The sequence below is a fragment of the Borostomias antarcticus genome (assembly GCF_949987555.1).
Source record: "Borostomias antarcticus genome assembly, chromosome: 9".
Lineage (NCBI taxonomy): Eukaryota > Metazoa > Chordata > Actinopteri > Stomiiformes > Stomiidae > Borostomias > Borostomias antarcticus.
This window is the reverse complement of record NC_140242.1, coordinates 10861995-10881417: the sequence shown is the minus strand read 5'-3', so window position 1 is coordinate 10881417 and position 19423 is coordinate 10861995. Positions and strand designations below refer to the sequence as shown.

Below are 19423 nucleotides of genomic sequence, written 5' to 3'. Positions count from 1 at the left end.
TTGTTTCCACTGGCTCAAGTGGAGCCTCAACTACGACTAGGTCTAGTGCAGATGAAGCATCCTTTAGGGAATTGAATATACATTCATAGTGTCTTTATTGTGAGCTCACATTGCATACTGCACAGATCCCCAATTAGACAGGCTAGCATGCCCTTTCAAAAACAAAAGGTCATCGGCATAAAGCAAAATACATAAAGTGTTCAAGCTGTAATCGGCTACTGTATGTTGACCCCACCCCCTGGATATGCAGCCCCTCTGCTCAAGCGCAGGTCCTAAATCAAACATTATTACAACTGCCCCACCCCACCCCTTCAAGGACGTGTCTCATACAGCTAAGTGACCATTCATCTCTCGAAGCTAATTGCATGGAGCAGGGAAAGAAAGGATCCTAGCTATGGGGAATGGCCTTGTTAAGACAACCCTTTTTAATGAAAGCCACTACGGCCATTAGGGGCTATCTCAGGACCTAGGGTAGAGGCAGTCTCAGGGCCTAGGGTAGGGGCTATCTCAGGGCCTAGGGTAGGGGCTATCTCAGGGCCTAGGGTAGGGGCTATCTCAGGGCCTAGGGTAGGGGCTATCTCAGGGCCTAGGGTAGGGGCTATCTCAGGGCCTAGGGTAGGGGCTATCTCAGGGCCTAGGGTAGGGGCAGTCTCAGGGCCTAGGGTAGGGGCTATCTCAGGGCCTAGGGTAGGGGCTGTATCAGGGCCTAGGGTAGGGGCTATCTCAGGGCCTAGGGTAGGGGCTATCTCAGGGCCTAGGGTAGGGGCTATCTCAGGGCCTAGGGTAGGGGCTGTATCAGGGCCTAGGGTACATGCTGTAGGGCCTAGGCTTGAGCTATCACAGGGCCTATGGTAGGGGCTATAGGGCCTAGGGTAGGGGCTATCTCAGGGCGTAGGGTAGAGCTGTCTTGCTGTCTCTGAAAAGGGCCCTTGTTAAATGAAATCTCCCTACAGTGTGTACTGTATGTTGTGTACTGTGTTGTGTCCGTGTACCTGGTTGGGAATGACTCTGTCTGAGTCTATACACATCCCGTGCACACACAGGTCCTGGCTGCTCCCCTGGCAGTCGTCATAGCGCACCGTGCACAGCGACCCAGACCACTCCGGAGAACAGGAGCACCTGGAGAAGAGGGAGAGAACGATAGAAGGATAGAAGGACAGAGGAAAGAAAAAGGTCAGTTATACTGTACAGGAGCATTACACTGTATATGTAGACTACGGTAAGTGACTGAACCGTGAGGTAGTGAATGTGAGAGTCGTACGTGAAGGACCCTGGCGTGTTCACACACGTAGCTCCGTTCTGGCACCCCAGCGCTGATCCAGACAGAGTCTGGCACTCATTCACATCTGTGGCACAGTTAGGACCCTGTAGGGGGTAACGCACACATGCACGCACAGACACGCACACACACACACACACACACACACACATATAGTACACACACACAGACACACGCACACACACAGACACACACACACACACACACAACTACATGACATCATCGACACACAAGCATGCACATACAGACAAAAACCTGTTGTGTGTGTGTGTGTTTATGTGTAACTTACCCCCCAGTTGCTTGGACACATGCAGTGGTATGAGTCCAGTGTGTCCAGGCAGACGGCTCCATTCTGACAGGGGTTACTGCTGCACGCCCTCCTCTGGACTGTCTGTTACAGGGAGGAGGAGGAGGAGGAGGAGGAGGAGGAGGTTGTGGAGGAGGAGGAGGAGGAGGAGGGGGAGGAGGAGGAGGAGGAGGAGGAGGAGGAGGCTCACCATCAGCACATGGCTCTCACGTTTATCTATTTAACCTTTCTTTTAACAGGGCTAGTCTATCGAGACCCAGGTCACATTGACAAAGACGCCCTGCGATCGATCAATCCCCATGAAACAGGACTGATAGGGAAAAATATATACTAACGGATTGGTTTTGTCGGTTTGTGTGCTTGTTTATTTGTTTACCTGTTCTATGGTTGTCACTTTTGTTTCAAGTGTGGAAACCTAAAATGGAATGATAGAAGACCATTGTTACAAGAGCAGGTAGATCATTATCATCATCATTATCATCATCATCATCATCATCATCATCATCATCCTCATCATCATCATCATCATCATCATCTTCATCACCATCATCATCATCAGAGTAGATCATCATCCTCATCATCATCATCATCAGGGTAGATCATCATCATCAAGAGCATCTGACTAGTGTCTGAAAGGTCGCTGGTTCAAGGCTGGACAGGGCCACTTGACAATCATTGCCTACTGTTGTGCCCTTGAGCAAGGTACTGTACTTAAAAATAACACTATAGCTCAAAACATTCTAATGCGCTTTGGATAAAAGCGTCTGGAAAATGACCTAATTGTTTTCAAACTGTAAAAAAGAAGACGAGACGTGGAGATGTGGTCTGACCCGGGTGTCCAGCTGGTTGAGTTTGTTAGTGACCTCAGGAGACGTTCCACCTCCGTTGACTTTTATATTGTCAATGTCAGCTTTGTTGGTTTTGATCTGAAATGGCAAAACATGACATGTCAACTTGCACCGACTCCCTGTTCATACTTTTGTTGAGGATACAAGTGAATCCGTCAAAAAACAAACAAAAAAGATTTGAACAATTGCTTTTTGATATTTGGCCATCCTCAGGTTGCATTGCTGTATTCTCCCGACAGTTAATGATTGATTATCTCATGTGAGGAGCGCCAGGTCTCAGCTCCACCGTAGAGAACTGTAGATGCTCCCAGATATTAGGACACACTCGGTAGTGGATGCTGGGAATACATTCCTGGAATTTATTTAGAACCGTCAACAAGATAAATGCATTATAGAATTACTCCCACTAAGCCTCCTGGCCTGCCTGTGGAGGCCTCTATGGAGACAATAGTCTGATTAGATTATAAAGGACCAAGATACCTTAGCAAGACCAAGTGTAGACACTGAAACCAACATAAGGACTTGAGTAGATATGCACAGATGTGTGTGTGTGTGTATACGAGGTGTGTGGCGTGACCTCACCTGACCGATGAGTTGTGTGAGGTCTTCGTTCCCTACTTTGACCCTGCCTGTGGCTGAGGTTTGGAAGCGGATGTCCTTGTTGTCCCCTGTGGAGAAGACTAGGTGGCCGCTGTCTGACAGCATGCGCGGCCTGCAGGTGCATCACCAGACAATAAGATAGGACAAATACTTGATCAGCCAAGGATTCAAGGGTCTTTATTGGTCATATGTATAAGATACAGGCAGCCTACCATTTACAATGGCATGTTCAGATCTGCACAAACTGTTAGATGCTCATTTCATGAATTAATTTAAAGTTGTGTGATACAACCTACCTTCCTTCTGTGCATTATGTACAGAGAAGGTAATATAACATTTATAACACCCAGAGTTTCAAAAGAGATCATGTTCAAGTATGACATCCACTATTCCATCTACAGCCATCACTTTATGAAACCTTTTCCAACATTCAACAAACATCATATCTCCTAACTCACTGGTCAGTCAAGAAACATCTTCATCGTCCTGTCTCCAAACTCACTGGTCAGTCAACAAACATCTTCAACACCTTATCTCCAAACTCACTGGTCATTCAACAAACATCATCTTCAACATCTTGTTTCCAAACTCACTGGTCATTCAACAAACATCATCTTCAACATCTTGTTTCCAAACTCACTGGTCATTCAACAAACATCATCTTCATCGTTATCTCCAAACTCACTGGTCATTGCTGATGTCCCTCTTGCTGGGCCCCTGGTCCCCCTGCAGTCCGACGAGGAAGAGGAGGCCGAGGAAGGGCCATATTATTCGGTGTGTCCGAGCCATGCTGTCAGAGCTGCTCTCTGGACACCTCTCAGACACGATTCTGCTGCCTGACCCGACTCTGCCTCAATAACCCTGGATGGCAGCACACCAAGCACTTTGACCCCACAATCCCCACCAGGGGCCGCTCGCTAGGAGCTATAAAACTCCCTAAACTTACAGACTGGAGGAGGGCGAGTGGACGGGATTCTAGTTGGAATTGCATACTGTAGCAGTAATACTACTTTATTGGGTGATTGACACAGTCCATCACATGCCTTTGGAGATGAGTAACCAGGGGTTTAGGGGCCTGCAGGGAACATTAGCTAACAGGGAAGCAGAGAAACCATTTGAAACTTCTTCCTTAGTGTTATTGTTGCAATATCATATATCATGAAGCAGACTGACGGATGTACTGTATGATGTTCAATAAAACCTGAGCATCTCTAAAAAATATAATTAAAAAAAATAAACAAAGTTTATCAAACATTTTGTTAAGAGGAAATCATTGACCAGTGTCAACATGATGTAAAACAGAAGACAATTTGAAAGAAATAAGTAAAAATGTAATATGACAAAACATTTTATTCAGTTCAGTATCAACCTGAACTGATTAAGTTGGTTATGGCGTTTGTGTGATTTGAACCCACACCCATCATTTTGAAAGCAGCTCCACATTACAACCAACTGTCATCAAGTAGAACACCTTAGCACTGAGAGTCATAGACACACGTGTCACTTCCTGGCAGGAGAAGCTAAACAGGAAGTCATTGGATATCCAGTCCAGTCCTCCCATGGCCAGTCTCAGATAACACTGACTACAGGAATGTCCGGTAAACAGGTCTCTGTCTCTCCAGAAGCCTTTAGGAGACCATCAGCTGGATGAGCCTGGACACCACGTGGACATTCAGACTGTTGCCCAGAACTCTGTACTGCTGCTTGGTGGTGATGTTCTCTGGGAAGACTGGGAGAGAAGAAGAGATGAAAATCATTACAGTCTAAGAGGTTATGATTATTTTTAGGTCATGGATTCCTTTCAGCAAAAACCTTTGGGAGTCAGAATCAGAAGTGTGTGTGTGTGTGTTTGTGTGCGTGTGACTCACTGAAGGTCCTAGGGAAGCCCATGAGGTTGGCTATCTCTCTGGGAGTGAAGTACCGCAGCCTCAACGTCGACAGTTGCTTCACTTTCTCCTGGTCTGACAGCAGATCCAGACTCTTAAACACCGCCCCCATCTGCACACACACACACGCACGCACGCGCACGCACACACACACACACACACACACACACACACACACACACACACACACACACACACACACACACACACACACACACACACACACACACACACACACACAGGAGATGCGCGTAATAAAGTCACAGTCATCAGAGTATTGTAACCTGTATATGTGAGATGTGTGAATGAATGTCCTGCCTACCTCCGTTTTCACACACGACTGTAAGACTGAGCCTGTCCCTTCTACATAGTGGCCGTAGCTGAGGAGACACAAAGGTGACACACAGAGAGGAGGGCAGAGGTCACACACCGCTGGAATGACCACATATGATGAACAAAAAGGAGAAAAAAACTACACCAAACTACATTCAGACGGATAGTTAGCTAGCCTGCTAGTGTACAATTAGGTAAAGCAGACGGATAGCTAGCTAGCCTGCTAGCATACCCTTTGGTAAAGCAGACGGATCTTCTGCAGGTGGGTGTGACTATGTCCATGAGGACAGCGTAGCGCAGCAAGGTCTTCGGGGGCAGAAGGTACTCCTTCTCCCCTTCCTCCTCCCCTTCCTCTGTTCCGAGCTCCAGGAAGTCTTGGATCTGTCGGACCAAGGTGTCGCCGTTCTGACGCGACTTCCTGTCGGCGTCCTGGGCCGTCTCTAGTTTGTACAGGAAGTGCCTCTGTTCCGCTTCCTCCTGGCAGGTGTTCGTACAGGAAGCGAGGGAGAGCGCGGAAGGCTCCGGAACGGCCTGCCCTGCAGGTGGCGGGAAACCTTCCAGAATCTATTCATGAGGGGAAAATAAAAAAAGAAAGAAATTATAATAATTTAAAAATATATATATTTGTAGCCTATAGCACCTTTCATACAAAAAAAATAAATCTCAAAGTGCTTTACAACAGGGAAAAGTGTCTCCCAAATCACACTACACCAAGATCTGTCTTACAGTGTTGACTGTCGTTTTCTGTAACATAGGGGTGTCATGTACAGTAATATGTAACATACGGATGTCATGTACAATAGTAATATGAAATGCTTACAGGATACACCACTGGATGAAATGAACTGTAGTAAAATCTTAAAGTGATATCCGTGTTTCATATCAGGAGATCAGTGTTAACATGATACCGTAGCAGTGTCTCATATTACCTGTGGGGAGGTGCGGAAGGAGAAATGTCCTGGTGACGTCGTGGCGATGAGGAAGTAGCGCAGTCTGGAGTTGGGGATCCCCAGCTGAGCTCACAGATAAGAGGACAAAACACAGTTTAACTTAATATAAGACAGAACAATAACATACGCGCAGAACAATAACATACACGCAGAACAATAACATACACGCTATGTGCTAGTAATATCATCTGAATTTAGCTACTACGGCGGGAGAAAATGTCTTACACTTGTGGGAGAGATCATCATCTCCTGGTAGGTGTATCCACAGTCCTTTAGAGTGCTCACCAGAGAGTTCCTACAGCAGGGCACAGGGGACAAATCACATCGGAGCTATACAGTACAATGTTTAAGACTGCAACACACCTGAGCTGTATAGTACAATGCCACAGACTACAATGTAATAGCTAACAACTCTGTAATAACCTAGTTAATCGCTTAACGACTATGTAATAACCTAGTTAATAGCTTAATAACTATGTAATAACTTCATCATGAAGGGATGAAAGTTAAAATAATAAAAGGGACTTTATTAAAGATGCATTGTGGAAAAAACGCCCTCTGACATGGTCCGGCACAGAGCAAGAAGAGAGCCGAGGGATTCCGGTTCCAGCTGTGAAGTGGTCAGTCTGTCTGCTGGTGCTTTTTTTCCCCCCACCGAGGCTGAACGTCTCATTCCACAGTGGCTAGGGCAGGGGGGCAGACTAAACACACACTCGGCCTAACCCAGCCAGGACCCCATTGGCTGCCAGCTGTGTCACCGTGGTGACACTGCTGAGCCCGGGACTCGCCTTGTATCCATGGTTACCTGGCAGAGGAGGTCTCGAAGCCTTTGACGTTTTCCAGGAGGATGTAGCGCGGCAGCTTGCTGAGTCTGTAAGGGGACCGAGGAGGGACAAACCGCACCACGTGTATGTATTCATTAGAAAGAAAGAAGAAAAAAGCACTTGGTCAAAGAGAAGGCTTCGTGAAATGAATATCAAGAAATCCGAATGCCCTTCATGTTATCGCAAAACAACATAGGCCCTTAAGATTTCACGTCATCAACTTGAACCCTGAACAATGTGTAGGCCTAGAACAAAGAGCAGGCAAACAAAAACAGATGACTACGTTGAGCGGGAAATGAGCCAATGCCCACCGAAATAGACCAGGCCACAAAGACAGGAAACAGACTATCTTCAGTGACAATGAGGGACTGAACCGTGACCGCTCTCACATGTACAAAGTCAGAATCACATCCCTTCAGAGGGCTGGTACTAGTGTTATCTAAAAGTGTCTCACCTTGGCAGAAGGTCCAGAATGTAGAGAAAGCTCTTGGTTCTGGGGTCAGACGTGTCGCCCTGCAAGCCAATTCTACAGAGAGACAAAAGGATTCCTAGATTTTACACAAAAATGACTATACACACACAAGCAGAGAGTTGTCACAGAGACACTATAGACCTATTCCTAAACTTTACACGGCGTATGGACTACACACACACACACACACACACACACACAAACACAAACAAACACAAACACACACACAGCATAAGGTAAATAATGATGAATTGTGTTTTTTTTAAGCTTACGGACCACACACCCACAAGCACACATCTACACACGTACCTGGTGAAAGGCTGGCATGGAGGACTCATTAAAATCATATCAAAGGCTAATTTATTGAAATCACCCAATGTCATTCCCTGAAAATGAACAAAAACAGAACAGGTAGGCTAAATAAGACGTACTGTATCAATGAGTGAGTTCAACAGTTTTTTATTTAATACTGTCCCTACAACTACCATGGTTGATAGTAGCCTATGGCCTATAGGTCAGTAATGATCACTATTGTTTATGTTTTTTTAGATATTTTTTTTGCCTTGAGTCAAGCCTGCTTGGGCCTACTTCAATAGTGTTTCACTATCAGGGTAGGTCAGATGTAGTTCTTATTTGGACGTGAATATTATACTCTAACCTGGTGGGAAGACATGTTACAAGACCTGTGCAGCCTTATAGGATGATGCTGACTCAGTTGTCGACCTTTATCCCCGAGACAACATCCCCAGTTACTGTTTCACCACAAACTGCCAATTACAACCCCGATCACGGGACAAAGACAGGCCCAAATAACAAACACTAGCAGACAAACCAAACCAGCGGACACAGGGTAGTTCTCAAGAAGCATCCATGTATTATTCCAGATTTATACAAATTTTGATTTAGGTTCATTTTACATTTTAGTGAAGCTTCTATACAAAGTGACTTTGTGCATTTGAGAGTAAGTGAACAGTAGTAGTGTACTTATTATATGGGTTACATTGCTGACAACTTCTATCTTATGCACTTTTTGTGTTTGAGACCTACACTACTGTACTAACATAACCCCACAGCATAACTAGCCAGCAAGAGAGGGTCAGGGTTGAGGTGTCACAGGTTCTCACCTCTATGGTCTTGGCCCAGAGGGTCGTTCCTGGGAAGTTGTGTTTGTAGATCGCATTGGCTGTGGTGTTCACATCTACTGCAGCAACCACCTCTGCAGACACACCACTCTCTGAGGGAGAGAGAGAAATCGCATGGAAATCAACAGAGTTTGACCGTTCTAGCGGTTAACTGTACTTCATGAGATTGGATAATGGTGAACTTTGGGAGTTTGAGAGTCACACTGGAACTCTCCCTGACACGCCCATACTGCGAGACCAGTATGTTTGAGGACAGTGACACCTGTTGAGAGCCAAGGTGCGAAAAACGCTCTTTGATGGTTAACTGACCCGTGGGCTAACGTTATACCCACTCTAGCCAGCAAGCTACAAGGGAATCAATTCGGCTTGCCTGGTGCTGGGAAAGGTAGCTAACTACCCTGAAAACAAGCAGAAAACCACCTTTGGAAGCCAAATCTCATTAACGTTAGCTACAGTGCTAGCTATAGCTTGAAGGCATGCCGTGTCTACACAAATAGTGCTAGCACTAGCTAACAACAGCGTTGTCTTGATAGTTGTAGCTATGCCTATCTTTAAATACCTTTCAGAGCATAATGCATTCCTCCAATCCCGCTGTATAACTCTAATACCCTGATACAATCCATATTTTGCTGGAGAAGTGCTGTATGACAGCAGCATGTAAACACGAACACATGTGACTGACGGTGCCTTTCCGATGTGAGACAAGTTCCCAAAGGCAGGTTCCGGATCAAAGTTCCGGGTTTGAAAAGCGCATACGGGCTTCTTGGCGACACATAGGCTAGGTATGTGTCGCAGTAAAATATCTACCGATTTAATCATCGATTTTCTGTTTTGCCACAAGGGCTAGGCTGTATTGCTGGTGGCCAAATAAAATAATCAGCTTGAATCCAGCGTGCAAAAAGTCGATCAGGTTAAAGAGCAGAAGTTTGATTAGGCTGTATAATAGCCTATAGAATAGATTACCTACTTAAAGTGAATTAGGGCCATGCGTAAACGCGGTGTGGATATAATGCATCGTGGAGCTGAAACAGGCAACCCCGGCCCATTGTCTGCAGGTGGCTATAGCTAGCCTGCATTCCATGATGCATTGCCTTGGTTTTGCCTAGTGGGAAAAGAGCCTATAGTCCACGAACCAACGAGGACGAGGAGGCACAGTGCTGGTCCACCACTTCGAGCGCCTCTAGCTCTTACAGGCTCCCAGCTGCGTCACTCAAGTCCCATTCACCGTTATGTCATTAGCATAGGGGAGAAGGCGCTATAAAGCCGCCCCTGATCCAGTGCGGAGTTCTCGCTGGGGAAGTGGTGAGTTGTGGACGGGGCACCCATCACAGTCAGGAGAAGAAGAAGAAAAGCATAGCGTTTGAGGAGAGTAAGTTTAGGGACCAAAAGGATTACAACATGATGAACAGCCGGACAACCAACACCACCACCCGCCAACCCTCTTCCTACAAGAGGATGTTCGGCGGAGAGCGTCCCGCGACGGCCCGGACGACCTACTCGAGCCGCCAGTACTCGAGCCCGGCGGTGCGCTCCTCTCGGATGTCCTACAGCGTGTCCTCCGCGCCGCCGAGCATCTTCGCCTCAAAGACCACCCGGCTCCGCGGCAGCGCTCCGCTCCGGCTCGCCTCCGACACCTTGGACTTCGCCCTCGCCGATGCCGTCAACACGGAGTTCAAAGTGAATCGGACCAACGAGAAGGCGGAGATGATGCACCTCAACGACAGGTTCGCCAGTTACATCGAAAAGGTGCGCTTTCTGGAGCAGCAGAACAAGATTCTGATCGCGGAACTGGAGCAGCTCAAGGGGAAGGGGACGACCCGCATCGGAGATCTGTACGAGGATGAGATGCGGGAACTTCGGAGGCAAGTGGACCAACTGACCAGTGAGAAAGGACGGGTGGAGATGGACCGGGACAACCTGGGAGAAGATATAGAGCGGCTCCGAGAAAAGTACGCACGAACTTTCTTCTCTCCTCAGTATAGGACAACCTCTTTGATAATGGAACATATTCACGCGTAAAATTGCACATAAAATAAGAAAGCCTTTAGATGTAGGCTATATCCGTTTATTAACTTTATAATTTGTATGTTTAATAGCATTGAGTAATGCACAGATAATTAATTAATTCAATAATACATCCAAAATGCTTTTGGCCACGGTTCACACATTCTTCAACTGTAAAGCCCACAGACCCTGAGCCGCACGGGCTATTGTTGATAATGTTTTTTTTGGCTAGCCTACTGTAACGCTATGGATGCCATTCTATTGTTCAGAGCGCAGAACAGCAAGTTTAGGACAGTCAACATGTGTTTTGCACTCAATGTATTGCACTTGTGCAATTGGGAAATATCTTGAAAATGAGTTCACTCGTGATGAGCTCATGCTCTGCGCTTGTTGTTTTAAAGGGGTCGGCTGGGGTACATGAAGGGCTTCTGCATTTAGAATCCTACGAATCCGACTCGATCATTAACCAAAAGCTTTACAAACGTGTTTAAACATGTTCTCACTTCCACGATTGAGGGCTCCGGCTTGTATGTTTAGAAACAGTCCTCCACCGTGCACTACACCACAGCGCTACTCCGGGGCTGCCTCACCAGTGTGGGTGTGGTGTTTAGCTGCATTAGGTAATAGTTTCCAACATTCCTTTCAGACTTCAGGATGAGATGCTGCAGAAAGAGGAGGCCGAGCACAACTTACAGAGCTTCAGACAGGTAGGCTATAAAGCCCTGGTTTACTCACCTGTTAAAAGCACAATTAGAGATTGTGTCGTTTATCATGTTACTCACACACATCCATTCACAGCATATAGAAAACAAAACATTTTGGCCTGGTCCCACACAACTAACTACAGTACCGAGTACTGAATACCAGTCATTGTTCTTTTTAAGAAATTGCATCTTGTAGATAATGTCCATGCCTCATGTAACAGACAGGTTGTATTCCAGCCAGGAGAGATATAGATCGAGGTCTGGGTACAAGCGTTTCATCTCAGTGACAATCACCAGCTACAGTCAAATAACTCTCATGCAGAGACTGTGTTGTACTGTAAGGCCACAAAGGCCTTTGAACAAGAGCTTTACAGTATGTTGTCCACAATCTATCAAATTTGGTCTGATTACTGAATGGCTGACACACTCTAGATGTATAGTACGTTTTACATATTCTGCCCTAAGCTTTTCAGTTTTTGGTGGCGGTGTTGTAACGGAGCCAAGCTCTGCTACCAAGGATTTGTTCCCGTAGGCTCTCATATGGTGGCTATTGATTATTGGCTCTCAGATGGCGATTACTGATTTATTGATCTGGTCTGCCACACCCTAGAGGTGTGTTCTGTGCTGTTTTATTGAGAGGCCAATCAATCAAGACAAACCAATCATCATCCCAGGTCTTGTCAATAAAAATAACATTAGGAGATTTTAATAATGCATGGTTGTGGAGTGGATGTGGTCTGTTTCGTCTGATGTTGGATTCTATGAGAATAGCCTGTCAAGAGAGGGTTCTTCAGAGGGTTTGGTTGGGTGGATGTGGTTTACCGAGTGGGAATCAGTTCTATAGCCCTGCCCTCCTCAGATCTGAGATGCTGTGCATGATGAACCCACCCCACCTTCCAGCAGAAGCTAATCTGTCTGCACACACAGTACACGACGATGTCGCCAATCTCCGGCCCAACCCAGCGAGCCAGTGAGGTTACAAGCTGGCATAGATCGAATAAACAATTAGAGCAGAGAAGAATCCAGCTGTGTAGATATTGAGAACGCCAGGGTGTCCCGTGAACAGCAGCAGTGTCTGCATCCGTGCGTCTCGTGTGCCAGTATTTCATGGCCCTATCCAACAGGCCATCATGCCAAAGGCAGAGACCTGAAGAAGAGCTCAATAGGGGTCTTTGTGCTGCCGTCCGGGGACATTATGGACAGGAAGCTGCTTCTCCCTCACGCCATTGTTCCTGCATGGACAAGGGGAGAGGGGGTTTGTAGTAAACGACAAAGCAAGCTGTTGTCCTATAGTGGGTGTCAGGGCTGTGAACTGATGGGAGGCAGAGGGGTCTGTGTGTGTGTGTGTGTGTGTGTGACTTACTGTAGCCTCCTATTGGCAGCAGACAGACAAATGGCAACAGTGTTTGATCAAGTACATCTGGCGCTGGCACTAAGAGCTCTCAGGGTCAGACAGGACTGATAGCGGAGGACAGCACTCCAATCCTGCCACCTCGTCAAACTGGACACTTAACGCTTGGACTGATGGCGACTTGGGCTTGATCATTGAATTGATTGTAACTGCTACCGCTGATTGTAAAAGCTAATTTTTGGCCCCTCTGGGCATTTCATTGTACATGTATATTTTACATTTGGCAAATAAAATATCTTTGAATCTTGTAGATGATTCAAAGACACCAACAGCCTACAGTATAGTATATTCAATGTTGACTACACTTTCATAAACACCTACTGTAGATAAACACCTAAACTCACAGGATGACAAGTTAAATGCATTATGATATCAGTTCTAAAACAATCAGAATCTCACTGTCTGGCTTCCTGTCCCTTGGCGTTGCTATAGTGACAAATACAGGAAGTTGTCTGTCCTAATCAGCCTGCACTCATACTGCAGAGGATGGACTGTAGCCGACAGCTTAGCAGTAGGATTTCCTCTCATACCGTATGATGCTAGGCCATACAGTAGCAAACATGGCTGTTATAACGTGATACACAACTGTTTTTCTGTGCTGTATGACACTGTATATGAGTACAAAAGAAATCACTTATAGTAAAATGACAGTGTACGATGTTGAATGTCCATGGTGCTAAAGGATATGGATAAAAAAAAATAGAATGAGAACACAGAGATTGTTGACATTGCTGGCCTATACTCCAACATTGTTGTTTGTTTGTTTGTTTGTTTGTTGTGTAGGATGTGGACAACGCTGCTCTGGCCCGTCTGGACCTGGAGAGGAAGGTGGAGTCCCTGCAGGAGGAGATCGTCTTCCTCAGGAAGCTGCATGATGAGGTGAGCGGTGGCATGGCCGCGGCCTTCCTTACTTCCTGACTCAGGCCCTGGCAATCCGCCTGGGGCACAGGGCATAGGAGCAGCGCCACCTAGGTCACAGTACAATTTGAAAATACCGTCAAATACTTTGGGCTGAGCTTGATTGACCTTAACCAGTCAGTGACACAAAAAGACATCAACTGCTACCTCAGACACGGAAGACAGGTCATAGGCTGCCTCACCTGGGCAGGTGCCAAGTCAGAGACAGCACACCACCGTCGCCCGGCCCCGCCCTGATCGGATCAGCCGGTCGACACACAGGGGTCATCGCCGTAGTGATTGCACATGCTCAGTAGGATCACATGGGATTATGGGAGAGAGGATCATGGTGGCACGTGGTCGGACTACACAAAGGATAGCTAATTACCTCAGGTTCCTAATGAGTCATTAAGACACAATACAGGATGACTAATACATTAAAGCAAGCAGACGTGTGACTGCTGACTCATTACCATGAATATATGTGCTGACCTCTCGTCCCCTCTTCTTTCCTCTCCTGTTCTCTTCTCTCTCTTCTTGTTCTCTCCTCACTTCTTCTCTTCTCTACCCTCCTATTCTCTCCTCTTCTCTATTCTCCTCTTCTCTTTTCTCCTCTCCTCTTCTCTCCTTTCCTCTCTCCTCTCCTCCTCTCTCCTCTCCTCCTCTCTGCTGTCCCCTCTCCTGGGTGCAGGAGTTGGCTGAGCTGCAGGCCCAGCTCCAGGAGCAGCAGGTCCAGATAGAGGTGGACGTGGTCAAGCCCGACCTGACCGCCGCCCTCAGAGACGTGCGCATGCAGTACGAGACCCTGGCCAACAAGAACATGCAGGAGTCCGAGGAGTGGTACAAGTCAAAGGTCAGTGTGTGTGTGTGTGTGTGTGTGTGTGTGTGTGTGCGTGCGCATCCGTCCGTCCGTGCGTGTGTGTGTGTGCGTGTGTGACAGGACTCTCCTATCCGTCTGGGGGATTAGGTAGGACAGATGGTCCTGTCAGTCGGTAAATGGAGGAGATTGATTTGAAAGTGAAACAGTTAATTGATCTGGGCTGAAAGCCTGGGTGAGAAAAGAAGGCTGAGCTCTTAATCTCCAGGTTCAGGAGAACGCTGTTGTTGTTACTGTATCACGCAAGTATCACCCACACACGCACGCACGCACACACACACACACACACACACACACACACACACACACACACACACACACACACACACACACACTCTCTCTCTCTCCTCTACCTCATGCGAGCCAGAGTGATAGAGGCACAGCCAGACCAGCGTGACGCTCTGCTGATGATGTCAGCTGTCAAAGCTCTGTTAGTCTCCTGGTATCAACCCAGCAGGGAGATAGTCTGTCTGTGGTCTTTCTGGAAGTGTCTGTCAATGTCCACCCGTCCTCTCTCCCTAACCCTACCCCCCCTCTATCTTCTCCATCTCCCCTCTCCTTCTACATCTCTCTTTCTCTCTCTCTCTCTCTCTGCAGTTCACTGATCTAACAGAGGCCGCAGCTCGTAACAACGACGCTATTCGCCAGGCCAAGCAGGAGGCCAACGAATACCGGCGCCAGTTGCAGGCCATCACCTGCGATGTGGATGCCCTCAAAGGAACCGTAAGCGCTTACTTCCCGTCTCCAACACCCCTGGCCTCGTGAGGGTTCTGATCCAGGATTAGCTGCCTTTCTTCCTCACCATAAAAAAACCTAACCCTAATCCTAATGAAGTTAAACTATAAAACATGACCGTGAACCTGTCTGTAAGGACACCCGATCTACTGTAGCTATTATGCTGCGTTCCATTTGTCTGGGAAGTGGTGAGGAAGAAGGTGGGAGAGATTGAGAACGACGTCACCCACGAGGTAACCGCGGTACAGTAGACAACAACAACAACATGAGCAGCAGCTCGGAACAAAGATGGACGTTAGCTGGCTTTGTTTGCCAAAATAGTAGATAACAATGCACTATGCGGTATTTTACGCATACAAAAGAGGTCGTGAGTGTAAAGTAGAGTAGTCGTTGAGTAGTGAAACTCAGGACATCTCTCTTGGCATAGTTGTTGTAGGTTCGCGTCCTGCCCTGGAGTGTCCTCAGATAACAGTCGGGGAGAAATGTGTGTACGACTGATTTAATGAGACAGAAATGCTAATAATATAGTATTACTTAGTTACACAGGGAGCGGGAATCTTGTTCATGACCTCCAGAGCTAAGGTAACTGGGGGTAGGGGCGAGTGGTAGTTCACGAGCCAGGAAAACAAGTCGTGAGCGGCGTTCCAGTTATATCTACGAGGAGTATCACGTTACCTTCCTCAAACCATACCCTAACCATAACAGTGAGAGGAGAAAAACTGAAATACCCCTGCATCAGTGTCCAAAATAGACCCCCACCCCCAGCAGGGCAGCAGAGCAGTGACTGGCGTTTCTGTGCTGAGTCAAGCATAATGCAACTTTAATGAGACAGACTTTTAGGACTCCTTGAATGGAAATGTAGCTCCTCTGAGGTCATTCTGTCATCCCCAGGCTGTGGTCTGAGATGATGAAGGGAAGAGGACTAATTGACTTATTTTCAAATAAGTCAATTACAATCTATCAGCCATCTTTCAAATCTACAATCTATCTAATCTATCGCATGTCTCTGAGGATTTCATTGACAGTGGTATTAGATTCTACCTCTGTCGACATCAAAGCAGAGGACGCTTAGAGGTAAATCCTGCCTCTCCGCCCCCCCAGAATGAGTCCCTGGAGCGGCAGATGAGGGAGCTGGAGGAGTCCTTCGGCTTGGAGGCGGCTGGGTACCAGGACACCATCGGCCGTCTGGAGGACGACATCCACAACATGAAGGACGAGATGGCGCGCCACCTCCGGGAGTACCAGGACCTGCTCAACGTCAAGATGGCGCTGGACATCGAGATCGCCACCTACAGGAAGCTGCTGGAGGGGGAGGAGAGCAGGTAGGAGTGAGAGGGGGAGGAGGGGGGTGAAGAAGAGAGTATTGATTGAGAGGGAGGAGCGGAAGATGAATCAGAGAGTGTCTTTGTGTGTGTGTGTGTGTGTGTGTGTGTGTGTGTGTGTGTGTGTGTGTGTGGTGGACTGCTGCTTTATTTTATGAGTCCGGGTAACTGAATGCTGGGGCAAACTGGTTACTTGCAGAGCTTCTGCTGAGTGCAGTGGATTAGCAGCAGGCCCCGCTAGGTAGATTAGTCCGTCTGTGGTTTGCACAGCACTTTCTGGAAACCTGCCTAATTAGCTTGCCCTGTTCTCCTTCTCTCCCTCCACTCTCTCCTTTCCTCCCTCACTCCATCTCCACCCCCTCACTCCATTTCATCCCTCCTACCCTTACCCCCTCTATCCCTCTCTCTCTCTTTCTCTCTTACACCTGCTTCTCTGATCCTGTCGTTCTCCCAGGATCACAACTCCCATGCCGAACTTCTCCTCCTTCAACCTGAGAGGTACCGTCTCTCCCCTCAGAGCACTACGGTCCTCGTTTGTTGAAAGAAAACAACATATCGAATTGAACTGAAGCAAAATTAATTTCTAGTGGAACAGTTTCCAGTTGGTACAAGCACAGAATCCTACAGTACATCACAGCAGCTGAAAACACATGGATATACAGTAGTCTAGACAACTGCTGGGACTCTGTATTGGAATCTAAACTGTACTGTACTGTGTACTGCGTTGAAAGATAAACCAGATAGGCTACACGTGCCAAACGTGTCAGATGGTTCTTTTAAGATTTATGAATATTAAAAAACAAAGATTTGAGAGAAGCTCTTGATTTTTTTGGTATTCAGGACTCAGGAGATTCCTCTTAGAAGATGATGATCAAAGAGAGTTTTATTTTGTCCACTTCTTTGAACAGACCACACTGTTTTACATTCATATCAGATCAACCAATCAATCAAAGCTTTATTTGTATAGCGCATTTCATACCCAGATATTATTCAAATATTACATTGGACATACAGTACACTTATTTCAGCTTGTAGAGAGTTCTGTCTTACACATGCAAAGAGGGCAAGTCCTAGATTCTTTAGAAGCACCCCTTGAAATAAATTTGGAGCAGCCCTTTAAGACAAGACTCCTCACAGAACACAGATATTTGCAATGGATAATAAACACATATGAAAAGAACTTGTATGGCTTTTTATCAATCCACACAGTAGTTTAGTGTTGGTCTGGTCAGTATATTATTTAAATTATTATTATTTCAATTGATTTTGTGCCTAATTATGTGGTGAATCACAGTAAGAGGCATTAGTCTTTTAGTGACAGTGGTATAAAACTAGTAGTGCATCTTTGACTAGGGCTAGGCAGGGGTCTGCTGGTCCAACGCTTCTGCAATTAATGACATAGGATACACACACACACACACACACACGGACGTGTACATAAACACACACACACACACACATAACTGTAGTTTCTTTGAGTTCAGGTTGTTCCACCAGCAGCACAACCATTCAGATATATATACCTGTGCGTATATATATATATATATATATACTGTATATATGTACAGTCTGCCCAATACCCTGTTTTATTGCAGAGTCCATGTTGGAGGCTCGGCCCATGATTGACAACCTGTCCAAGAAGGTCCTCATCAAGACGATTGAGACTAGAGATGGTCACGTGAGTGTACTGTTCATCCAATATTTATTATTGATCTGATCTATTGACATAAGCTAGAGGAGGCTACATTACCCATGCTATTTTTATAGACTCGTTTTAAACATGATCCCAGACAATACAAGCACAATCAATAGCGAATGCCTATTGATCAATTTCCTGTCTCTCCCTCGATAGGTAATCAATGAACTGACCCAGAATCATGACGAGCATGAGTGATATGTCAACAAGACACCAGAAGAAGAAAGGTCCTCCACTGGAGTACTGCGGACATAGATGAGACAGGGGGGTGGGGATATTTCTGTTGTTTCAGTGAGAGTTCAAATTAAACAAAAATACACAAACAAGTACAAAAAAAAAACAGCTTTAAAAGTGCCTTGTTGACACAATAGAGGGGCTTGCTGATAGGGTTGTGTGCTCAGAGATACGATAGAGTAGATTTAGATAAATACACTGTTTAGAAGAAGAGAGCAAACCAGCTTTACTGAATGTTTCTGTTGAAACATGTTTACAGAAACATGTTTCTGTAAACTCTAGTTTAGACTCCGTAGCCACAGACAACACTTTGACGTAATGGCTGTTTTGTTTTACCTATCAACTTATACCAAATCATCAATAAAGACTGGAGCATTGTTTCATGTAGACCTACACAAAAAACACAAAGACCAACACCGAACTGAAGTCTCTGCCTCTGTATCAATAAACCTTTAAAGAAAACCAGGCCAGGTCCAGCTTGGCTTATGTGCGTGGCTGGCTTGTTTCTGTTCAGGACTGGTAGGACGGAAGCTATTCATGCCACTGAAATAGCTGTGAATTGAAATTACATGAAATAATGTCTGATAAATGAAGATAGGTCTTTTCAAAGCAAGTTCCATTGCTTCCAAGGCTAATCCAGCACAATAAGAGTGGGAAAGCCAGTTAGTTCAGGAGCTCACAACTAGCAGCAGCTTCCATAACATTAATGGTAGCGGTCAGTGGCTGAAGCAGTTACACTGATGATAATACTGTATAAAGTCATCTCCACCGGGTCTTGAATTCCTGTGTCCCGGGTGCGAGTCCAATGCTCTGACCACTACTCTACTTGTGCAGTGGAGATCAGCAGGTTTTTTGTGTGTCCTTCTTCCAGTCCCTAGTGTGGGTTGGGTTAGAATAAGGGT

General features: G+C 46.3%; 3 protein-coding genes across 5 annotated transcripts in view; 1 reads left to right on the top strand and 2 right to left on the bottom strand.

Moving 5' to 3' along the window:
* The window catches only part of cubn (cubilin (intrinsic factor-cobalamin receptor)), a gene marked incomplete at its 3' end in the record, with an annotated part of 64364 nt that extends 60496 nt beyond the window's left edge, over nucleotides 1–3868 (bottom strand). Inside the window, exons 1-7 of the mRNA XM_084443357.1 lie at nucleotides 3720–3868; nucleotides 3017–3146; nucleotides 2417–2512; nucleotides 1963–2001; nucleotides 1569–1670; nucleotides 1262–1365; nucleotides 993–1119 (exon numbers count right to left, since the gene is read on the bottom strand). Coding sequence (XP_084299483.1) covers nucleotides 993–1119; nucleotides 1262–1365; nucleotides 1569–1670; nucleotides 1963–2001; nucleotides 2417–2512; nucleotides 3017–3146; nucleotides 3720–3823 — 702 coding nt within the window. The 5' untranslated portion in view covers nucleotides 3824–3868. The remainder of the gene's footprint in view (nucleotides 1–992; nucleotides 1120–1261; nucleotides 1366–1568; nucleotides 1671–1962; nucleotides 2002–2416; nucleotides 2513–3016; nucleotides 3147–3719) is intronic.
* A 41-nt stretch (nucleotides 3869–3909) lies between these two features.
* On the bottom strand, nucleotides 3910–10154 carry trdmt1 (tRNA aspartic acid methyltransferase 1). 2 transcript variants are annotated; one of them, XM_084443361.1, is made up of 11 exons: nucleotides 9201–9329; nucleotides 8624–8733; nucleotides 7809–7885; nucleotides 7482–7553; nucleotides 7009–7074; nucleotides 6429–6498; nucleotides 6183–6266; nucleotides 5486–5817; nucleotides 5243–5300; nucleotides 4903–5032; nucleotides 3910–4763 (listed from the first exon to the last, which is right to left on the bottom strand). In XM_084443361.1, exons 1-11 carry the CDS (start codon nucleotides 9262–9264, stop codon nucleotides 4663–4665), a joined length of 1164 nt encoding a protein of 387 aa, XP_084299487.1. In that variant the 5' UTR covers nucleotides 9265–9329; the 3' UTR covers nucleotides 3910–4662. The 2 variants fall into 2 exon arrangements, with proteins under 2 accessions (XP_084299487.1, XP_084299488.1); XM_084443362.1 differs by lacking the exon at nucleotides 9201–9329 and adding an exon at nucleotides 10139–10154 and having other exon boundaries at nucleotides 3915–4763.
* Nucleotides 9941–18953, top strand: vim (vimentin). Of its 2 annotated transcripts, XM_084443360.1 has the most exons (9): nucleotides 9941–10590; nucleotides 11292–11352; nucleotides 13544–13639; nucleotides 14349–14510; nucleotides 15132–15257; nucleotides 16371–16591; nucleotides 17046–17089; nucleotides 18187–18269; nucleotides 18444–18953. In XM_084443360.1, the coding sequence occupies exons 1-9, from the start codon at nucleotides 10040–10042 to the stop codon at nucleotides 18483–18485; spliced, it is 1386 nt and encodes a 461-aa protein (XP_084299486.1). In that variant the 5' UTR covers nucleotides 9941–10039; the 3' UTR covers nucleotides 18486–18953. The 2 variants fall into 2 exon arrangements, 1 of the variants encoding a protein (XP_084299486.1); XR_014630609.1 differs by lacking the exon at nucleotides 17046–17089.
* The last annotated feature ends 470 nt before the right edge of the window (nucleotides 18954–19423 follow it).

Excerpts from the sequence above, each read along its gene's own strand:
- trdmt1 (XM_084443361.1), bottom strand. The coding sequence starts at position 9,264 with ATGGATTGTATCAGGGTATTAGAGTTATACAGCGGGATTGGAGGAATG. Across the intron at positions 7,554-7,808 it reads CCATGCCAGCCTTTCACCAG|AATTGGCTTGCAGGGCGACA; the intron begins GTACGTGTGTAG and ends GTCTCTCTGTAG. Across the intron at positions 6,499-7,008 it reads TTCGAGACCTCCTCTGCCAG|GAACTCTCTGGTGAGCACTC; the intron begins GTAACCATGGAT and ends GCCCTGCTGTAG.
- vim (XM_084443360.1), top strand. The coding sequence starts at position 10,040 with ATGATGAACAGCCGGACAACCAACACCACCACCCGCCAACCCTCTTCC. Across the intron at positions 16,592-17,045 it reads CTGGAGGGGGAGGAGAGCAG|GATCACAACTCCCATGCCGA; the intron begins GTAGGAGTGAGA and ends TCGTTCTCCCAG. Across the intron at positions 17,090-18,186 it reads CTCCTCCTTCAACCTGAGAG|AGTCCATGTTGGAGGCTCGG; the intron begins GTACCGTCTCTC and ends GTTTTATTGCAG.